The sequence below is a fragment of the Notolepis coatsorum genome (genome assembly GCF_963971535.1).
Source record: "Notolepis coatsorum genome assembly, chromosome: 17".
NCBI classification, from domain to species: Eukaryota; Metazoa; Chordata; class Actinopteri; order Aulopiformes; family Paralepididae; genus Notolepis; species Notolepis coatsorum.
Genome location: NC_140181.1, coordinates 54998783 through 55015971, shown reverse-complemented (window position 1 = coordinate 55015971; position 17189 = coordinate 54998783). Strand labels below are relative to the sequence as shown.

The following is a 17189-nucleotide window of genomic DNA, read 5'->3' as shown; positions in this document are numbered from 1 at the left end:
CAGAAAATGTTCCATGTTGACTATTTCTGACACGTTTTTTTCCATTAACTAAAAATAGACAAAAATGTCATCCGTTTTCGTCGACTAAATCTAGACTAAAACAAAAAAGACAAAATTGAGACAAAAACTGACTAAGACTAAAATGCTCAGACATTTAGTTGACTAAAACTGACTAAACGAAAAATAAATGAAGATGACTAGATATGATGAAAACGAAAAAGGAGCACTTGACACATGGCTAAGACTAAAACTAAAATAGCTGCCAAAATTAACACTGGTGGGGGGTAGTTTTTTGATGCTCTGATCATCATCAACGGCATTCGTTTTGAATACTACATATGTCGACTGGATCGATATGAAATCATTGTAGGATCAAGGTGGAATTGACGTCAGATAGTCCTTACCTTTGATCGGGGGTATTCCAAAAAGAATATTCCAATTGTCTGATCGCGATTTCCAGTATTGGTGTCCATCGGGTCCCCGACATAATCCGGCACAACACATTCATGGACATGCATGGACGCGTTCCAATGTGATCGGGTGAACCGCTAGAGTTGCCTGGTAACAAATTCTCAGCTCGGAGGGGTTTAGATGTGACACAGATCTGGAACAGGGTTTCAAAGGGTGGGCGATACTGCCACCTAGCAGGATCTGGCCGGTATTGCACTCTCGGGGTCCCAGTATGCCTTTTAACGGTAACATAGAGGTCCGTGACACTGAATAGAATATCAAAAATCGGAAAAGAAGGAAAACGGACCAAATAACGTATATACGTGATTGGCGTTCAACACATGGCGAGCAAACACGTATATATACGTGGATGGCGCAGAGTGAGTTAACATGTCTTATTTCAAACTAGTGGCAATAAAATATCGAAAATACACAATTAGTTGTTGGATTTCAAGGAAGATTGTATAGAACAGTGGTTCTCCTGCCCCCTGCATCACATCCTCCTGCATCACATCCTCCTGCCCCCTGCATCACATCCTTATGCCCCCTGCATCACATCCTCCTGCCCCCTGCGTCACATCCTCCTGCCCCCTGCGTCACATCCTCCTGCCCCCTGCATCACATCCGCATGCCCCCTGCATCACATCCTCCTGCATCACATCCTCCTGCCCCCTGCATCACATCCTCCTGCCCCCTGCGTCACATCCTCCTGCCCCCTGCATCACATCCGCATGCCCCCTGCATCACATCCTCCTGCCCCCTGCATCACATCCTTATGCCCCCTGCATCACATCCTCCTGCCCCCTGCGTCACATCCTCCTGCCCCCTGCGTCACATCCTCCTGCCCCCTGCATCACATCCTCCTGCCCCCTGCATCACATCCTCCTGCCCCCTGCGTCACATCCTCCTGCCCCCTGCATCACATCCGCATGCCCCCTGCATCACATCCTCCTGCCCCCTGATTGATTGATTGATTGACTGATTGATTGAAAACTTTATTAACAGATTGCAGAATGGGTACATTACAGCTCAATACACACAATTGTTAAGGGGATGCAGACCAGAGAAAGACTTTCGTCTCGTTTACATCAGGGTCCCCCATTTTCAATTCATCAGGACATATATGACATACATGACATACAGATAGACAGTACTGCTACATCTATACATTTATGACATACCAGATTTGCAAATACAGTACTGTTTGTGATACAAAAAGAGTCCAGAAAAGGGAGTATATACTGTTGGAGCCAAAAAGCCTTTCTGTTTATTTCATTTTATTTGTACTTACGGTGCAGAGGTGTGGCATTTTCAGTCACCATGGCAACCACCACAGGGGTTGGTTACCCATTTATACTGATCAGTGGGTGACGAGCGGCAGGTGTGCAAGGGGATAGCCAAACAGTTTTTGACCGTGTTCGTGTTGATGTGCCGTATAGGTCGGCGTTCAGTGTAATTAGGAAAAGAGTTTTTTGTATTATATTATTTGGTTGATAAAGGTCAATAAAAGGATTGGCATATCGAAAATGATACGAGCACTCTGGACATTGAATTCTTCAAGCACGCGTCTAACTCAAGCCAGCCCACTTGCCCCTCGCAGTAGGCTTATAGGTAAAGGAGTCTACATATACATTTGACGTAAAAACTGTACATTGGAGGCGGTTGGGTGGGGTTGGGGGGGGGAAACACTGTACAACTGTACAAGCAAAACTGTACATTGGAATATTGACAACCATACTAGGTAATTTACTGTACATTGGAGGGGGTTGGGGGGGGGAACACTGTACAACTGTACAAGCAAAACTGTACATTGGAATATTGACAAAACCATACTAGGTAAATTACTGCACATTGGAGGGGGTTGGGTTAGGACATTTATAGGGGCCAGTTTCGAATTGCAGTCTCCCGTAGGTGTTCTTTGAGAGTGGTTTTGAAAGTGGGTAGTGATTCACATTCCTTTACAGCTTTGGGTAGGGCGTTCCACATTGATGTGGCATAATTGCGAAACGTGTTTAGTCCCTTGTTTGAGCCGAATCTGGGTTTGACATGATTTGTGGAGCTCCCTCTGGTGTTGTGATCGTGGTATTCACTGACCTTTGGGAAGTATTTTGACATGTACATGGATACCTTGGTCGTGTAGTGTATCTTGAAGACCAGGCCCATTGCAAGTTGCTGTACTCTGTCGTCTACTCTGCATCACATCCTCATGCCCCCTGCATCACATCCTCCTGCCCCCTGCATCACATCCTCACGCTGGTCCCACAACCTCTGCATGTGTTCTTCACATTCAGACACCCTTAGGCTGTGATCACATAGAAAGTGTAAAGTACACAGGGCGCACAGGGAGCAACGGTTGATACCACTCATTACCATTGCTACCTCAGCTAATGTTACATAGTTACATATAGCCCTCCAGGCTGTTCATATCTCGGTCGTGGTAAGACCTGGTAGTACAAACAAGGTTTGTCGGAAACTGCCAAGACTAGCTTCTCCTCCATTATTGATTGGTTTTTTTTGCTGTCCATTTCTCTTCAGATACCTCAGATTTGTAATCCCTCCCCTCGGTTGATTTGATCGGTCCATCGACAAGAAGGTGAAATTGATGTCGGTGTGCTCCGTTGCCAAAGTTGAAACGTTTTCAACTGAGAGCACACCGAAAAAGTGTCACTCCAAAAACACGAGGCTCATGGTCAAAAGGCGTCTAATGTGATCACAACCTTAGGCGTGTGTTTTTCACCTGGACCTTGGCGCTATCCGTAGTCTCCGTGATTAACTGTGTAAGTTCTCCTGCCTGGGATCCACACACTTTTCCAACAGTGGCACAAGCCATTGTAGATAATGGGTTTCAGAGCTTAGTGGTGCCGTTGGCGTGTCCTCTCTGAAGGACCTATTATCTCCTTCACTACAGCATAGACATAGTGGTTATCACACCATCACGCTAGCCTCCCTGTGAAACTTTCGAATGGAATATCTCTGCACTGCTGCTACGCTGGTCACTGAAACTCACCCACAGTAGGCTGTGAGTCAGTGTGTCCACATTAATACAGTATATGTTTTGGAGCAGACAAATAATTCAAACTAAAATAAATGTAATCGAAAATGCATCGATTGTAACATGATTCATTTTTTATTGGACAGTTAGGAACAGTTAGGAGCAACTTTGCAAACAGGATTTCCCATGTCTTATTCTCACTTTTGTCTCATTCATATCTCATTCATAATAATCTGAATAAAGACCCTAGATCCCGACTCCAATGTCCGGGTGATTTTATAAATACTGATCCTCATGCAGACTGGAGACAAAAGGTTGTAACTAACTTGGTTCATTGTTATTGACTGGTGTTCTTCTAAATAGAAAGTAACACATGACAATACTGTGGACTCATGATGACATGTGTGAGTTTCCACTGTCATGGTAAAAGGTAAAGAGGCTGTCGGGACACTGTTCTTTTGTTACTATTGGTTTGGTTCTGTTTATCTTTGCACACACCCTGCCTCCCTCAAACACACACACCCACACACACCATCACACCCTGCCTCCCTCACACACACACACACACACACACACACACACACACACACACACACACACACACACACACACACACACACACCATCACACCCTGCATCCCTCAAACACACACACCATCACACCGGCCTCCCTCAAACACACACACACCATCACACCCGGCCTCCCTCAAACACACACACACCATCACACCCGGCCTCCCTCAAACACACACACACCATCAAACCCTGCCTCCCTCAAACACACACACACATCACACCCTGCCTCCCTCAAACACACACACACACACACACCATCACACCCTTCCTCCCTCAAACACAGACACACACACACACACGCACACACACACACACACACACACACACACACACACACACACACCATCACACCCTTCCTCCCTCAAACACACACACATACCATCACACCCTGCCTCCCTCAAACACTCACACATACCATCACACCCTGCCTCCCTCAAACACACAAACACCACACCATCACACCCTGCCTCCCTCAAACACACACACAATCACACCATCACCCCCAGCCCGCGAAAAATGTACAGTGTGTTCTTCTTGCATGTCATTTTAGCTTGTTCTGTGGACAGAGCCAGTTTTACTTGACTTTTTTTTTTCTTTTTTTTTTAAACTTTATTATTATTATTTTTTAGCGTTTATCGCCTTTCTGGTCAAGCATGACCGACAGAAACAGGTTGAAATGGGATGTAGAGCAGGGGAAGACATTCTGAGAAATTACGGCGGGTCCGGGAATCGAACTCGTGTCTCCCAGATCCGTGACGAGCACGGTTTTCCCCGACGCAGAAATAGCGCAGAGATATGCGGTGAGCTACGGGAGCTCCCCCTTTACTTGACTTTTAGGTAAAAACATACAAAACATGATCTCAGTCTCTATGGTTGTCTAACAGCCGTAGTCTTTGAGCTGGAGGAACAGTCCCAGTCAAGGCTGTGCTCCTTCTTTCTTTTTTTGTTAGCATAATATGTCTCATGCAGGACAGTCCTGTATCTACATGGTCCTGCTGACCTTTCTGTGCTCCTGTCCTGAATGCCAGCAGACAAGATAATGTGTATTTATCCATCTACCCCTTCTCTCTCTCTCTCTCTCTCTCTCTCTCTCTCTCTCTCTCTCTCTTTCTCTCTCTCTCTCTACTGTATCTGTGTTAACCTCAGCTGTTTTGTGTTGTTTTGTTGTGTAGAGACGGTGAGGGCGATGACTCACGTGATTAACCAGGGCATGACTATGTACTGGGGCACATCTCGCTGGAGCTCCATGGAGATCATGGTGAGTTCACACACTCTGAAGAACATGTGTTTTCCAGGTCTGGGTAGGTTACGGAAAATACAGGATACATGTCCTAAAATGTTTGGGAAAATGTGTTTCATTACAAGTATAAACTATGGAAATTGTGCTATTTGTCATGGAACAAAGTTGGTGATGGGTGTGGTGATGGGTCATGTTTAGACGGAAACGCTTGCGGGTGAATCCGTACAAATATTTTTTTGGATGTGCCTTTTGTTCATACGGCAACACCTTCCTGGGTGGAAATCCTAGAAACGATACACCTTCGCGCTATCATCTGAACAGTCAAACCGCATAAAACTATGACGAAAGGGTTCTCAAGGCTCTCGTCACGTACTGCTTACGTCAGAGGCATGCGCCAGTAGCCTAGAAGCGTAAACAAAGCGAACAAGCATGTCTGATTCTATCCACGGAGATCACCTGAAGGCTACATTGGCAGTACTTTTAAATACACAAGAATCAGTCCAGTGGCTATCACAACTAGTGACTGGAGCCACTGTCTGTGAGTGACTCTGCTTTGGTCCAATCACATTCCCCCACCACAGTCTGCGAATCAGAGACAGAGTAGGGCGGGTCTTCACAGCATGCCTGGTTGTCTCAACGACCTGAGGCAGTGTAGCGTATGTGTTGTGAAGGGCCAGATTAAACCGAATATATATATTTATTTATATATATATATTTAATTGTATTTGTATATTCTCTAATATTCCCTGATATCCCTTGTATATTCCTTGTACAATATGCATTGAATATCCATTCTAGCCTACTGAACATCCCATAATAGTCTCCATTCTACTATTGGTCGAGACCTTGGTGCCAGGCTGCCATACCCCTCAGACCCAGTTCAAACGTACCGCTCCACATGTACGAACAAGTCCTAGTTCCGCGTAGGAATCTGACTACCGCACCACTAATGGGACTATTTGTTCATAGTGCGTATATATACTGCGCTACTAAAGTAGGACTTTCTTTTCAGTCCAGTTTCTTACCCTCCAATAGAGTCACAGACGTAAAGCCTCCCCGCGACGCCACGTGTGGGAGTAAGGCCAAGTTCGCCTACCATCGGTATTGAGACATCGTGTATATTAATATTTGAATAGTCATATTTGGCACTATATCGTCGAGTTGGACGTAGTCTATTAAGCTAATAATAGTCTGTTAATATATAGTGCTTCGTGCGGTGAGAATACTACCGTAGTCAGTACCCCATCGTTTCGGGCAGAGAACTGGCTGCTTATCCAGGGTGGTTGATCCCACGTGAAGCTGCACCCGAGGAGCCCCAGAGCCGACGAGCGAGTGGACCTGTATACCGGATTATTCTACCGACGACAGCCCGCCTTCCCAGGCACGGATTATGCTTTGTATACTTTGATTATTCCATGGATAAAGACCCCCGACACTGCCGTGTGTTGGAACCCCCCCCCCCCTGGAGAGGACGCAAGGTGAGGAGATGCTCTGCAAGACGAGGTCGCTTCACGTCTCTCCTCCGTGGACCGGAGAACGCCGGCCCACAAAGAGTCCACCTGCTTTCATCTGTGGTCCAAGGATCGCCGGCGCATTGAACGGCACTACAGTGGGTTCACCTGGGATACCCTTGGCCGGATGAGGCAGCCGGATTCTACCCCCCCCCCCCCTCCTACTCCTGTCGGCTTACAAGCGACCGGATTAACCCCCCTTAGTGTGTCCAGTATATAATCATTAAAGTATCATTGCTGTTATTCCTTAAACTATTCCAGGTCGTATATGTACCACCTGCGCCTCCAGAGATTGGACATTCTCTATTGATATACCGACGAGTACTCTTGCCATAAAAGTGCATACTAATTCCATTCATAAATGTGATTGATTTGATTAAGTGCTTGCTCTACACACCATCGCTGTGTAGAAATAAAGACCTATTTCTAATTCGTAAATTTGTGTTGGATCCGTTTCATCTACGTGACAGTGTTCATCATAATATATTTATGCCGTGTACTGGCCGAATATTAAGTACAAAGGTAGTGGTAGTAAGTATCATATCTAGTAATACAGTCAGGGAATTGTACCCCTCAGTTACAGTATGGGTTAGCGGGGCTCTGTCGTCTCAAGTCGACTACACTTTTACAGCCTTGTCTGCACGAAGAATTCCCTCCCAAAACACTAGTCTAAACGCAAAATTAAAAGTGAGATCGCAAGACGACTTCTGCGGTTTCTGTTGAGACTCTCTCCGTCTAAACATGGCCTAGCCCATTCTGTCATCGGCTGTCAATTAAACTTTGTTCTCAAATTTCTAGTAATGATCATTCAATGACAATAATATGACCAAAATTGCAGCCAATTGAGAATAAAATGTAATTGGGATAAACTGTCTGCTTCATATTCTGTGGATTGTGAAGGGGAAGTAGCCAAAGCAATTGAAAGTTATCAGATGATGTCACTGAAGTCCTGATTACTATGATAAGTAGATACAGTTACCAATAATCTGTGAGGGATAACATTTTTATTTAATTTTTGTATTATTATGTTTTTGGTAGATTTGTATTGTTTTTCTCCGGGCAGTCCGGCAGAGAGAGAGAGAAGAAGTATGGGAGATAGAGGGGGAAGACATTCGGCAAAGGTTGCCAGGTCCGGGAGTCGAACCCGGGACGGCCGTGTTGCACCGCAGCACTGTATGTGGTGCGCCACCCTGGCGCTCTGAGGGATAACATTTTAAAAGTAACCCTCCCAACCCAATCCGTAGCTAGAGGTTACAGCTTTACAGCTTTTACCCACCTGTGACAAGTCAAAATGGCTGCCCCCCCTCTTATTTAAGCTTCTTCAGGTAGCACAAACGGTGGTCTCAAGTCTATCCAAGTCTCAGGATGGATATATTATTATTTTTTATTATTATTATGTTTTTGGTAGATATTTTATTGTTTTTTTCCGGGCAGTCCGGCAGAGAGAGAGAGAGGAAGTATGGGAGGATAGATGGGGGAAGACATTCGGCAAAGGTCGCCGGGTCCGGGAGTCAAACCTGGGACGGCCGTGTTGCACCACAGTGCTGTACGTGGTGTGCTACCCTGGCGCCCCAGGATGGATAGATTCTTGACATGGAAATGGTTCTTGTTGGTTCTCAGCTGTATATGTATGCTACACTTTGCTCACTTCATATCACAGCCAAATGCAAAAAGACAGACTCGGTTTTTTTAGGAAGTTGGACCATTTCGACAACTTCCGGCTAAGCATTTGACAAATAAGTGGCACGGATTTTATGTAAAATGCTTCCGAGTAAGTAAAATATGATAAACATGACATACCATCTCCCCGGGAGATCAAAGTTAGTTTCAGTCTATGATCATTTGCCTGGCTGTGATATGAAACAAGCGAAGCGGGAACCAGCCAGGTACTGTACCTCACCAGCCCTCTTCCCTTGTGTCCTTCCTACACAGGAGGCGTACTCTGTAGCGAGGCAGTTCAACCTGATCCCGCCCATCTGCGAGCAGGCAGAGTACCACATGTTCCAGAGGGAGAAGGTGGAGGTGCAGCTCCCCGAGCTCTACCACAAGATAGGTGAGCCACTGGTGCAGTGCGACAACGCTTCCTTTTTAGCAGCACATTTAGGCGGGCGACGGGTGGTTAGAAAGGCCGTCCGGTGGTAACCAGACCCCAGGAGTTCAAAAAGTTTTAATCCCTATCTGATCCGATGAGATTTTTAAATCCCATTTTTTGTGATCCAGGATGAGACAACTCGGCCAGATTTTGTCCCTGTATTTCAAAGCAATCCAGGATAGGATCACCCACCTGATCCAGATTCAGACTTTTCAAGATTACTAGATCCTGAATATCAGTGCTTTAATCCTACCGATCTCCATCTGATTCTAGTCGATATGAAAAATAATACAAGGAAGACAAGAGACCACATTGCAGAGACATCTATAATGTCTAATTATATTGTTAAATACACAAAGGACATAAAATCATAATGGAATTGTAATACAAAAAACTAGGGTAACAACAACAAAAACATTAATTCAAAGGCAGCTGATCATCCAGGCGTGCTTTGAGGAGCTGAATTCTAAGTGAGGTTTCAGTTTGCTGAAGGTGATGACAGATTTTTTTGTTGAAGATATTTTTTCTTTCATCTAAATTACATTTGTGATTGACAATCTTTGTTGTGATACTTTTATGAGTATAAACATTTATGTCATCAACATTTGGTTGAAAACAAAATAGGCCACCACAACATTTTTTAAATATAATTTATATATGAAGGCAAACAATTGTGTATTATTTCAGTTAACAAACGTTGCCATCCTATTTATATTGAAACATATTTTTTTTATAAATTGTATAGTACATTTTGCTCTGGTAATCCACTGGAAATCCACCCCTCTGGTGGGATCAAGATAATCCATTTTTTTGGGATCAAACTGATCCAAATCCTGTGTTGTCGGTTTGAACTATACCCGTTTTGAAGATTTGATCCAGATTAAAGCTGGGATTTTATTTCCTGATATGATCGGATATCAAAGTGATCCTAATCCAGTTTTTTGGTTTTCAACCTCCCAAAATTCAAATCTGATCCAATCAGATAGGGATTCAAAGTTTTGAACTCCTGGGCCCAGAAGATCACAGTTTCAATACCTCACAACAGCCAATATATGTCTCTGTGCCTGTCAAAGTGACCTTGAGCAAGGCACTGAACCTGCTACAGAGGGCTGAAAGTGCTTGTCGGCTCCTCTGGTAAAAGGCCTGCATGCCTACAGTACATGCATGTGAGGGATATGCAAAGAAATGTATTCAAAAGTTTTCTAAATTCTTTTTAAAATATTTTTGTTTCATTTCCTCCAAAATAAGATCTCCACCATTTTAGAATAGTGACTCCTTCTCCTGATCAACTGTAAGAGCTGTAGCCATCTCGAACACCCTGAAAAAAACAACTAGCTCAATAGCTCCATATCTCACAGACCTCCTGTCCCCCTACCAACCCCTCAGATCTACCTATCTAGCTTCTCCAGGGCAACTCCTAGGCTCTGGAACTCCCTCCAACCAAAACATAACCGCGAAAATTCTGTTGTGAGGGAACAGTTTGGATCCAAATGTATTTTCTGTCAACTATACATTAGCAAACATTGCAACAGGAAATAAACTTGGGTCCTTTTACAATACTGTCACTTTGAAGCCGTCTATATACCATTTGTGTTTGTGCAGGTGTGGGAGCCATGACCTGGTCTCCTCTGGCCTGTGGTATCATCTCAGGGAAGTACGACAGCGGGGTGCCCCCTTGCTCACGGGCCTCGCTAAAGGTAATGCTCTCACTTGGATGGAGTCCTTGCATGATTCCGTTGTCCCGCAGACACCTGTCCCATCGGCACGTTTGTGCCTAATTGCTCTGTGGTTTTATTTGATATTTGATGTAGATGAAAAAAAATGTCAATGCCTATTGCAATCCTTATTTGAGTAATTAACACAACACAAGGATTCAGTGTACTCTGATGACATCACTGGTGGCCATATTCAAACTCATTAACTCTCAATAACTGTCAAAATGAATGTGTGAAAAACAGTTTAGACTTAGAGCCTTGGAATATGTGAGATTATGTGCAAAATAAATCAGCAATTTTTTTCTGTGAAGTGCCCCTTTAACTGTTTTTGCCACCCAGTTGCCTATGTGACGTTTCACTTGATTGCATTAAACTGCCAATATTTGGAGTACCGGTGTCAAACAGATAGATCAGCCATTCAAATGGAGACAAATACACTCAAATAAAGATAAGGTAGGCTGTTATGTTAAAGCATGTAAACAATATTTTCCTAACTAGACACTTAACATGGCTAATAATGAAACTGTCGTTTATAATGTTACCGTGGCAACGGCCCATATTTCACTGGCCGATCCATATTTAATACGACACCTGATCCAACCACCTCATCTATGGAAAAGGTCAGTGTAAAAAATGTATGGGATCGGCCACACCGAGATCTGGTTTCTTTAATTTTTTTAAGGCTAATTTCCTGTTAGCAGCAGCTAATGTTAGCGAACAAGTTTGCAACCAGTGTCAAATGACTTCCACTCTTTTAACGATTAGCGATTTACACACATGTTTTTAAGATTTACCTAAATTACAAAAAGACACCAAATTCACAACACTTACCTTTTTCTTTTCTTCAACCAGTCAAACACTAAAATGATGCAACCATTGACACCTGTGAAAGACAAACCCCATTCATTTCCTTCCCCATAGAGAGTTGTTTTTTTGTATTTTTTTTAAGCGAGATGTTCTATATCAAGCCTAAAGTGATATACAATATAGTAATTCGCTACTGTGGTCTTACAGGGTTACCAGTGGATGAAGGACAAGATTCTGAGCGAGGAGGGGCGCCGTCAGCAGGCGAAGCTGAAAGAGCTGCAGGCCATCGCCGAGCGGCTGGGCTGCACTCTGCCCCAGCTCGCTATCGGTAAAAAATAACAAACACCTGCCGCTCTCTCTTTTTCTCTCTGTCTGTCCGTCCTATCCCGTTCGTCTGTCCACTCCTACCGTGTGTCAGTAAGTCGGTCCCTCCTTCAGTCGTGTTCAGTGTGTGGTATGTCGGTCGGTCTGACCGCGCCAGTGGATTGGTTCAGTTGTTGTCCCTTTTTTGTAATGTGGTTGGCTCAGGTAAGTCAACCTGAAACTGATGGAAAATGGCTCCCGCCTTGGTAGAGCTTGGCACTGTGCACGGCACGGGATAGATGCCCTACTGTGGGGAACCCAGAATGCCGACTAAGACCGAGCACCCGTCGGGATGCTTTTAACGCACGTGTACCACGGTCATAGACCTTCTTTGTGTTTGTAACGTTACTAGAACTAACCACTAGCGTGCTAGTAAAAACAGACCCATTTGAATGTGGTTAGCAAAGCCAAGATACATCCTCAAGAACTTCTACTCATGCACAATAGAGAGCATCCTGACTGGCAATATCACCTCCTGGTTTGGGAATAGCACTGCACAAGACCGTAGCAGACTACAGAGAGTGGCCCGTTCAGCCGAACGCACAATTGGAGGGGGGCTTCCCACTCTCCAAGACATTTACAACAAGCGCTGTATGGGTAAGGCTAAGAGAATAATCAAAGACCCCAGCCACCCAAACAACTGCCTCTTTGAACTGCTGCGGTCAGGCAAGCGATACCGGAGTCTCATGGCAAGCACAGAGAGACTCAGAAGGAGCTTCTATCCCCAGGCCATCAGGATGCTCAATGAACAATGAACAATAACAGAACATAAAATACACCCACAACACACATCCACACACACTCACTTTAAATAAACAACACACTGTAGCACCCACTGTAGACACTATCACACACTTTATATTTATTGGCATCAATCCCATGCACCTCATTGCACCTCACCACCACAAGGTGGCACCACAAGCTAAGCTATACCTCACCATTCTACACTGTACTTGTGGGTGGCCACAATAGTGGACTGTATAGTAGCTGACTGTATAGACTGTACAGAAGTATAGACTGTAACTGTACATATACTGTATATGTATATTGAACATTTTTGTTTGGTTTACACTTGTTTACATACTTGACTTTCTATTTTATACTTATATTATACTAGTTTACACTATCTTGTTATTTTATCTAGCACACTCAGGAGCAAAACAGAAAGAAGCATTTCATGCAAAAGTATTCTGTATTTCTGTATGACAACTAATAAAGAAACTTGAACTTGAACTTGAACATAGCATGCTAGTCACTAATGTTACCACTCAGTTTCGATGCTGTGTTGTATCAAATGGAACATAAAATCACTGTATCATCAGCAGGTCAGAACATGAAGCATCTACCTATAACCACTATCATACTAGTGAAATAGACCCATTTGACTGCAGTTAGAAAGACAGCCGAATCCTGACCAATCTTTCGCCGTCGACTAAAAACACACTTCTTCAATCAATATCTGAAATGAAGAAAAAATGTATTATAATAACTAACCTTCACTCTTCCTAATATACTAACATACACCCAACACTGTAGCCCTCAAGTCTGAACACTTTGATGAACATTGTTACTCAGCTGATAGAGTTGGACCCTTCCTACTGACTTGTATTACAAAACACGCAAGTCGCTTTGGATAAAAGGAAAGCGTTAGCTAAATGACTAAATGTAAATGTAAAAATTTAAATGTGGGGGGGCTCCAGTAGCTCACCGCATATCTCGGCGCTATTTCAGCGTCGGGGAAAACCGTGCTGCGTCACGGATCTGGTGGACTCCGAGTTCGATTCCCGGACCCGCCGTCATCAGAATGTCTTCCCCTGATCTATATCCCGTTTCACCCTGTATCTGTCGGTCATGCTTGACCAGAAAAGCGATAAACGCAAAAAATTAAAGTTTAAAAAAAAAATGTAAATGTGACACTAACGGTAAAATGTTCCATTTGATACAACACAGCGCCGGAACAAAGTGGTAACATTAGCGACCAGCATGCTATGTATTTTGACTTTGCTAACTACAGTCAAATGGGTCTATTGTGGCTAGCTCTAGTAACGTTACAATCACAAAAAGGGTCTATGACCATAGTATGCATCCGTTAAAAGCACACTGACGGGTGCTCGGACCGCAAGGCATTCTGGGTGTGTGCTCTATCCTCCCCCGCACCGCATTCTCTCTCTGCGGTTGCAGCCTCTGGAGAAAATTAAGATTAGCCAGGATCATTATATTTAACAGCATAGGGAACCACAGCCCTCTGAGACAGTATAACAGTTGCATAGAATCTTGTTGAATCCAGGAAACCGTGATTAAAAATGGTGATATTAGATGAGGTTGAAACCCTCACAAGGGGTGCGTGTAACGGTACGTGTATTCATCCCGCAACTTCACGGTACGGAAGTCACAGTTCAGTACATCCAGCCATAGACCACCGCAACTCTTCCGGTATTCTGAAATCACGGAGGAGAGAGCGGGGAGAACATTTATGAATGTGGATGAGAGCCTTGCCATTAAGTGGTTGTAGCTACGGCTGTGGGGGTGCTGGAGAAATGATCCAACGAATGAGTCTCCTGAACACGGAGCGACCAATCCCAAGTCGATCGGCACTTTCTCGGCCGAGCTAGTCACTTTTCCGCACCTACTCCCGAACTCCACATGTGCAGATTGCCCACAGAGTCTCTCTCGATTGTCCAGAGATCTAGGTTCATCAATCTGCACATGCGTAGTTCGGGAGTAGGTGTGAAAAAGTTACTATAGATCGGCCGACAAAGTGCTGGGATTGTGGGAAAGTGGGATTGGTCTCTCCATGTTCAGGAGACTCATGCGTATAAAAGTCTATTGGATCATGTCTCCAGAACCCCCACAGCCGTAGCTACAACCACTTAATGGCAAGGCTCTCATCCACATTCATACATTTTCTCCCCCGCTCTCTCCTCCGTGATTTCCAGAAGTGTTGCGGTGGTCTATACAACGAATACGTCTCAAAAAGTTGTCTATGTGTGCTTTGGTGTGACCTTCAGTGGCGTTGAGCTCCTCCACTGCCTCCCTCACTGTCCCGACATCCAAACTCAAAAACTTTGGTGATCGGGCCTTCTCTCGCACTGCACCCCGACTCTGGAACTCCCTCCCTCAGTCCATCAGAGACTCCCCTACACTCTCCACCTTCAAAGCTTGCCTCAAAACCCACCTGTTCTCCCTTGCCTTCAACCCCCCCCCCCCCCCCCCCCCCACCCATAACCCCCCCCCCCCTCCAACCTGATTGACAGACCTGTCTGTCTCCTGCCGCTCTGTCTTTTTGTGCTATCTCATGCTGTCTTCCCTGTTCCCCCCATGGTCTCATGTTCCTTTTGTTTTTGTTTCTTCGTTGTTTCTTTGTTTTTGTTTCTTTGTTTTTGTTTCTTTGTTTTTACTTTGCTCCCGATTACTGTCAGCGACTTCGGGTCATTGAGAAGCGCTATATAAATTAAATGAATTATTATTATTATTATTATTATTATTATTATTATTATTATTATTATTATTATTATTATTATTATTATTATTATTATTATTATTATTATTATTATTATTATTATTATAATGGCAGTTAATTTAATCCATCACAAAGTGCAAAAGAAATCACCAGAATGCAATAAATAAGGTGCTTTTTGACACACAAAAAAATCCGCTTTTCAGGGGTGGGGGCGGTAGGCAATTAATTTACTCAGTGGATGCCTGAACACAGAATGACACCACCGGTATAACTGACTACCACTATGTGGAGCTAAGTATAACTTAATAGAAAATAATTATATTTAATTATAATAATTATTATAAATATATAATAATAATTGTAAATCTTTTTTTCCTGTTGTACCGAACTCGTACCGAACCGTGACCCTAAAACCGAGGTACGTACTGAACCGTGGCTTCTGTGTACTGTTACACCCCTACAACCAACAGTAACTATGTAAACCTTTTTTTTTTTTTTTTATTATTGGTCTTTTTCCCCCTCCATTTTCCTCAGATTTTCTCCCATCCCAATGTTAGTCGTATGCCAATTCCCAGTCCCTTCCTGGTCGCTGCGCTTTACCCCCCACAGTCAGATCATTTGGGAGAGTGGAGGCTACCACGTGCTTCCTCCGACACACGTCCAGCCAATCACCGCTTCTTTTCACCTGGCAGCGCGGATTCTCATTGAGAGGGCGTAGCGTGTGGGAGGACCACACTATCCCCCTCACGTCCAATCCGCGCTTAGCAGGCGCCCCGACCGAACTGTAGGAGTCGCTGTTTACAACGACCCGGACCCACCCCGCCAGCTTCTCCCACCCTCTGATACAGCCAATTGTATCAGTGCAGACGGCCAGCCAAGCTGGTGACAACCCCGGAGCTGTGAGCTGGATTCGAACAGGCGAACCAAGCTCACAGCTCCGGGGCTGGTGACGAACGCAATCTCCGCTCGACCACCTAACCGCCTACTATGTAAACCTTTTTAATACATGCAACTTCTTTATGATCTTGGAGACACATGGTTTTATATGTTTAATAATAATAATAATAATAATAATAATAATAATAATAATAATAATAATAATAATAATAATAATAATAGTAATAACTTTATTTGTATAGCCAATTATAATAAATTACTGTAGTTAATGTTACTTTAGGTTTAGAAGCTAGAGGCTATGGACCTTACAAAAAAAGTACTATGGTACTACAATAGTACAGTGAAATGGTAATTTGGTCCACAGTCCTACTTGGTACTGTACCATCATGGTAGTGACCATATTACCATTTCACTGTACTTCCATGGTGCAAAGGTACCACAGTATTGTGCCATCCTGGCAGTGACCAAAAATGTGAATGTTAAACAGTATTGTGTCACAGTACACCAATAATACAAGTACATCATATGAATGTTATTAAACAGTATCGTGTCACAATAATACAAGTATATCATGCATGCGTTATACCAAATTTAAAAAAAATTAAGATACTGATTTCTCTAAGTATCTGAAGTGGCCAGCTAAATGCAGTGCTATTCAGTAAAGGTAGGATATTCCCTTGTAGTGGAGAAAAGGTATAAAGTTCCTTAACACTTTCTGTGCCAAAAACATAAAAAGTCGTTATTGGGCGCCGACGGTTGAGTGCCAAAAATGTAAAAAGTTGTTTTTGGATCGTTTTATCTTTTTACTTTGATCCCCGCTCTACAGACTTGCCCAGAGCGATCTGCATAATTTTCTACCATCCCTACACATTAGAACTGCAATGCCGATCGACTATCACCAGGTGGTGGTATCGTCCGTGTCTGAACTGCGATGGCTTGGGTTGAATCACACTCTAACTTTAATTTATGCTTGGCCAGTGGCCACTCCTCCTGCTGGGACATAGATTCACATTGATCGCCTAGAAATTCCATCGCCTAAGCGTATTTAACCATCGAACTGTGTATAGACATATACACTGGTAATCGT

At 43.8% G+C, this 17189-nt stretch overlaps 1 protein-coding gene across 4 annotated transcripts in view; it reads left to right on the top strand.

Annotated features, from left to right (window-relative positions):
• LOC311244594 (voltage-gated potassium channel subunit beta-2-like) overlaps positions 1 to 17189 on the top strand; it is a gene marked incomplete at its 5' end in the record, with an annotated part of 317065 nt that overhangs the window by 293656 nt on the left and 6220 nt on the right. For all 4 annotated transcript variants that reach the window (XM_084334187.1, XM_084334186.1, XM_084334189.1 and 1 more), the window contains 4 exons: positions 5190 to 5275; positions 8701 to 8821; positions 10463 to 10557; positions 11590 to 11710. In XM_084334187.1, coding sequence (XP_084190313.1) covers positions 5190 to 5275; positions 8701 to 8821; positions 10463 to 10557; positions 11590 to 11710 — 423 coding nt within the window. The remainder of the gene's footprint in view (positions 1 to 5189; positions 5276 to 8700; positions 8822 to 10462; positions 10558 to 11589; positions 11711 to 17189) is intronic.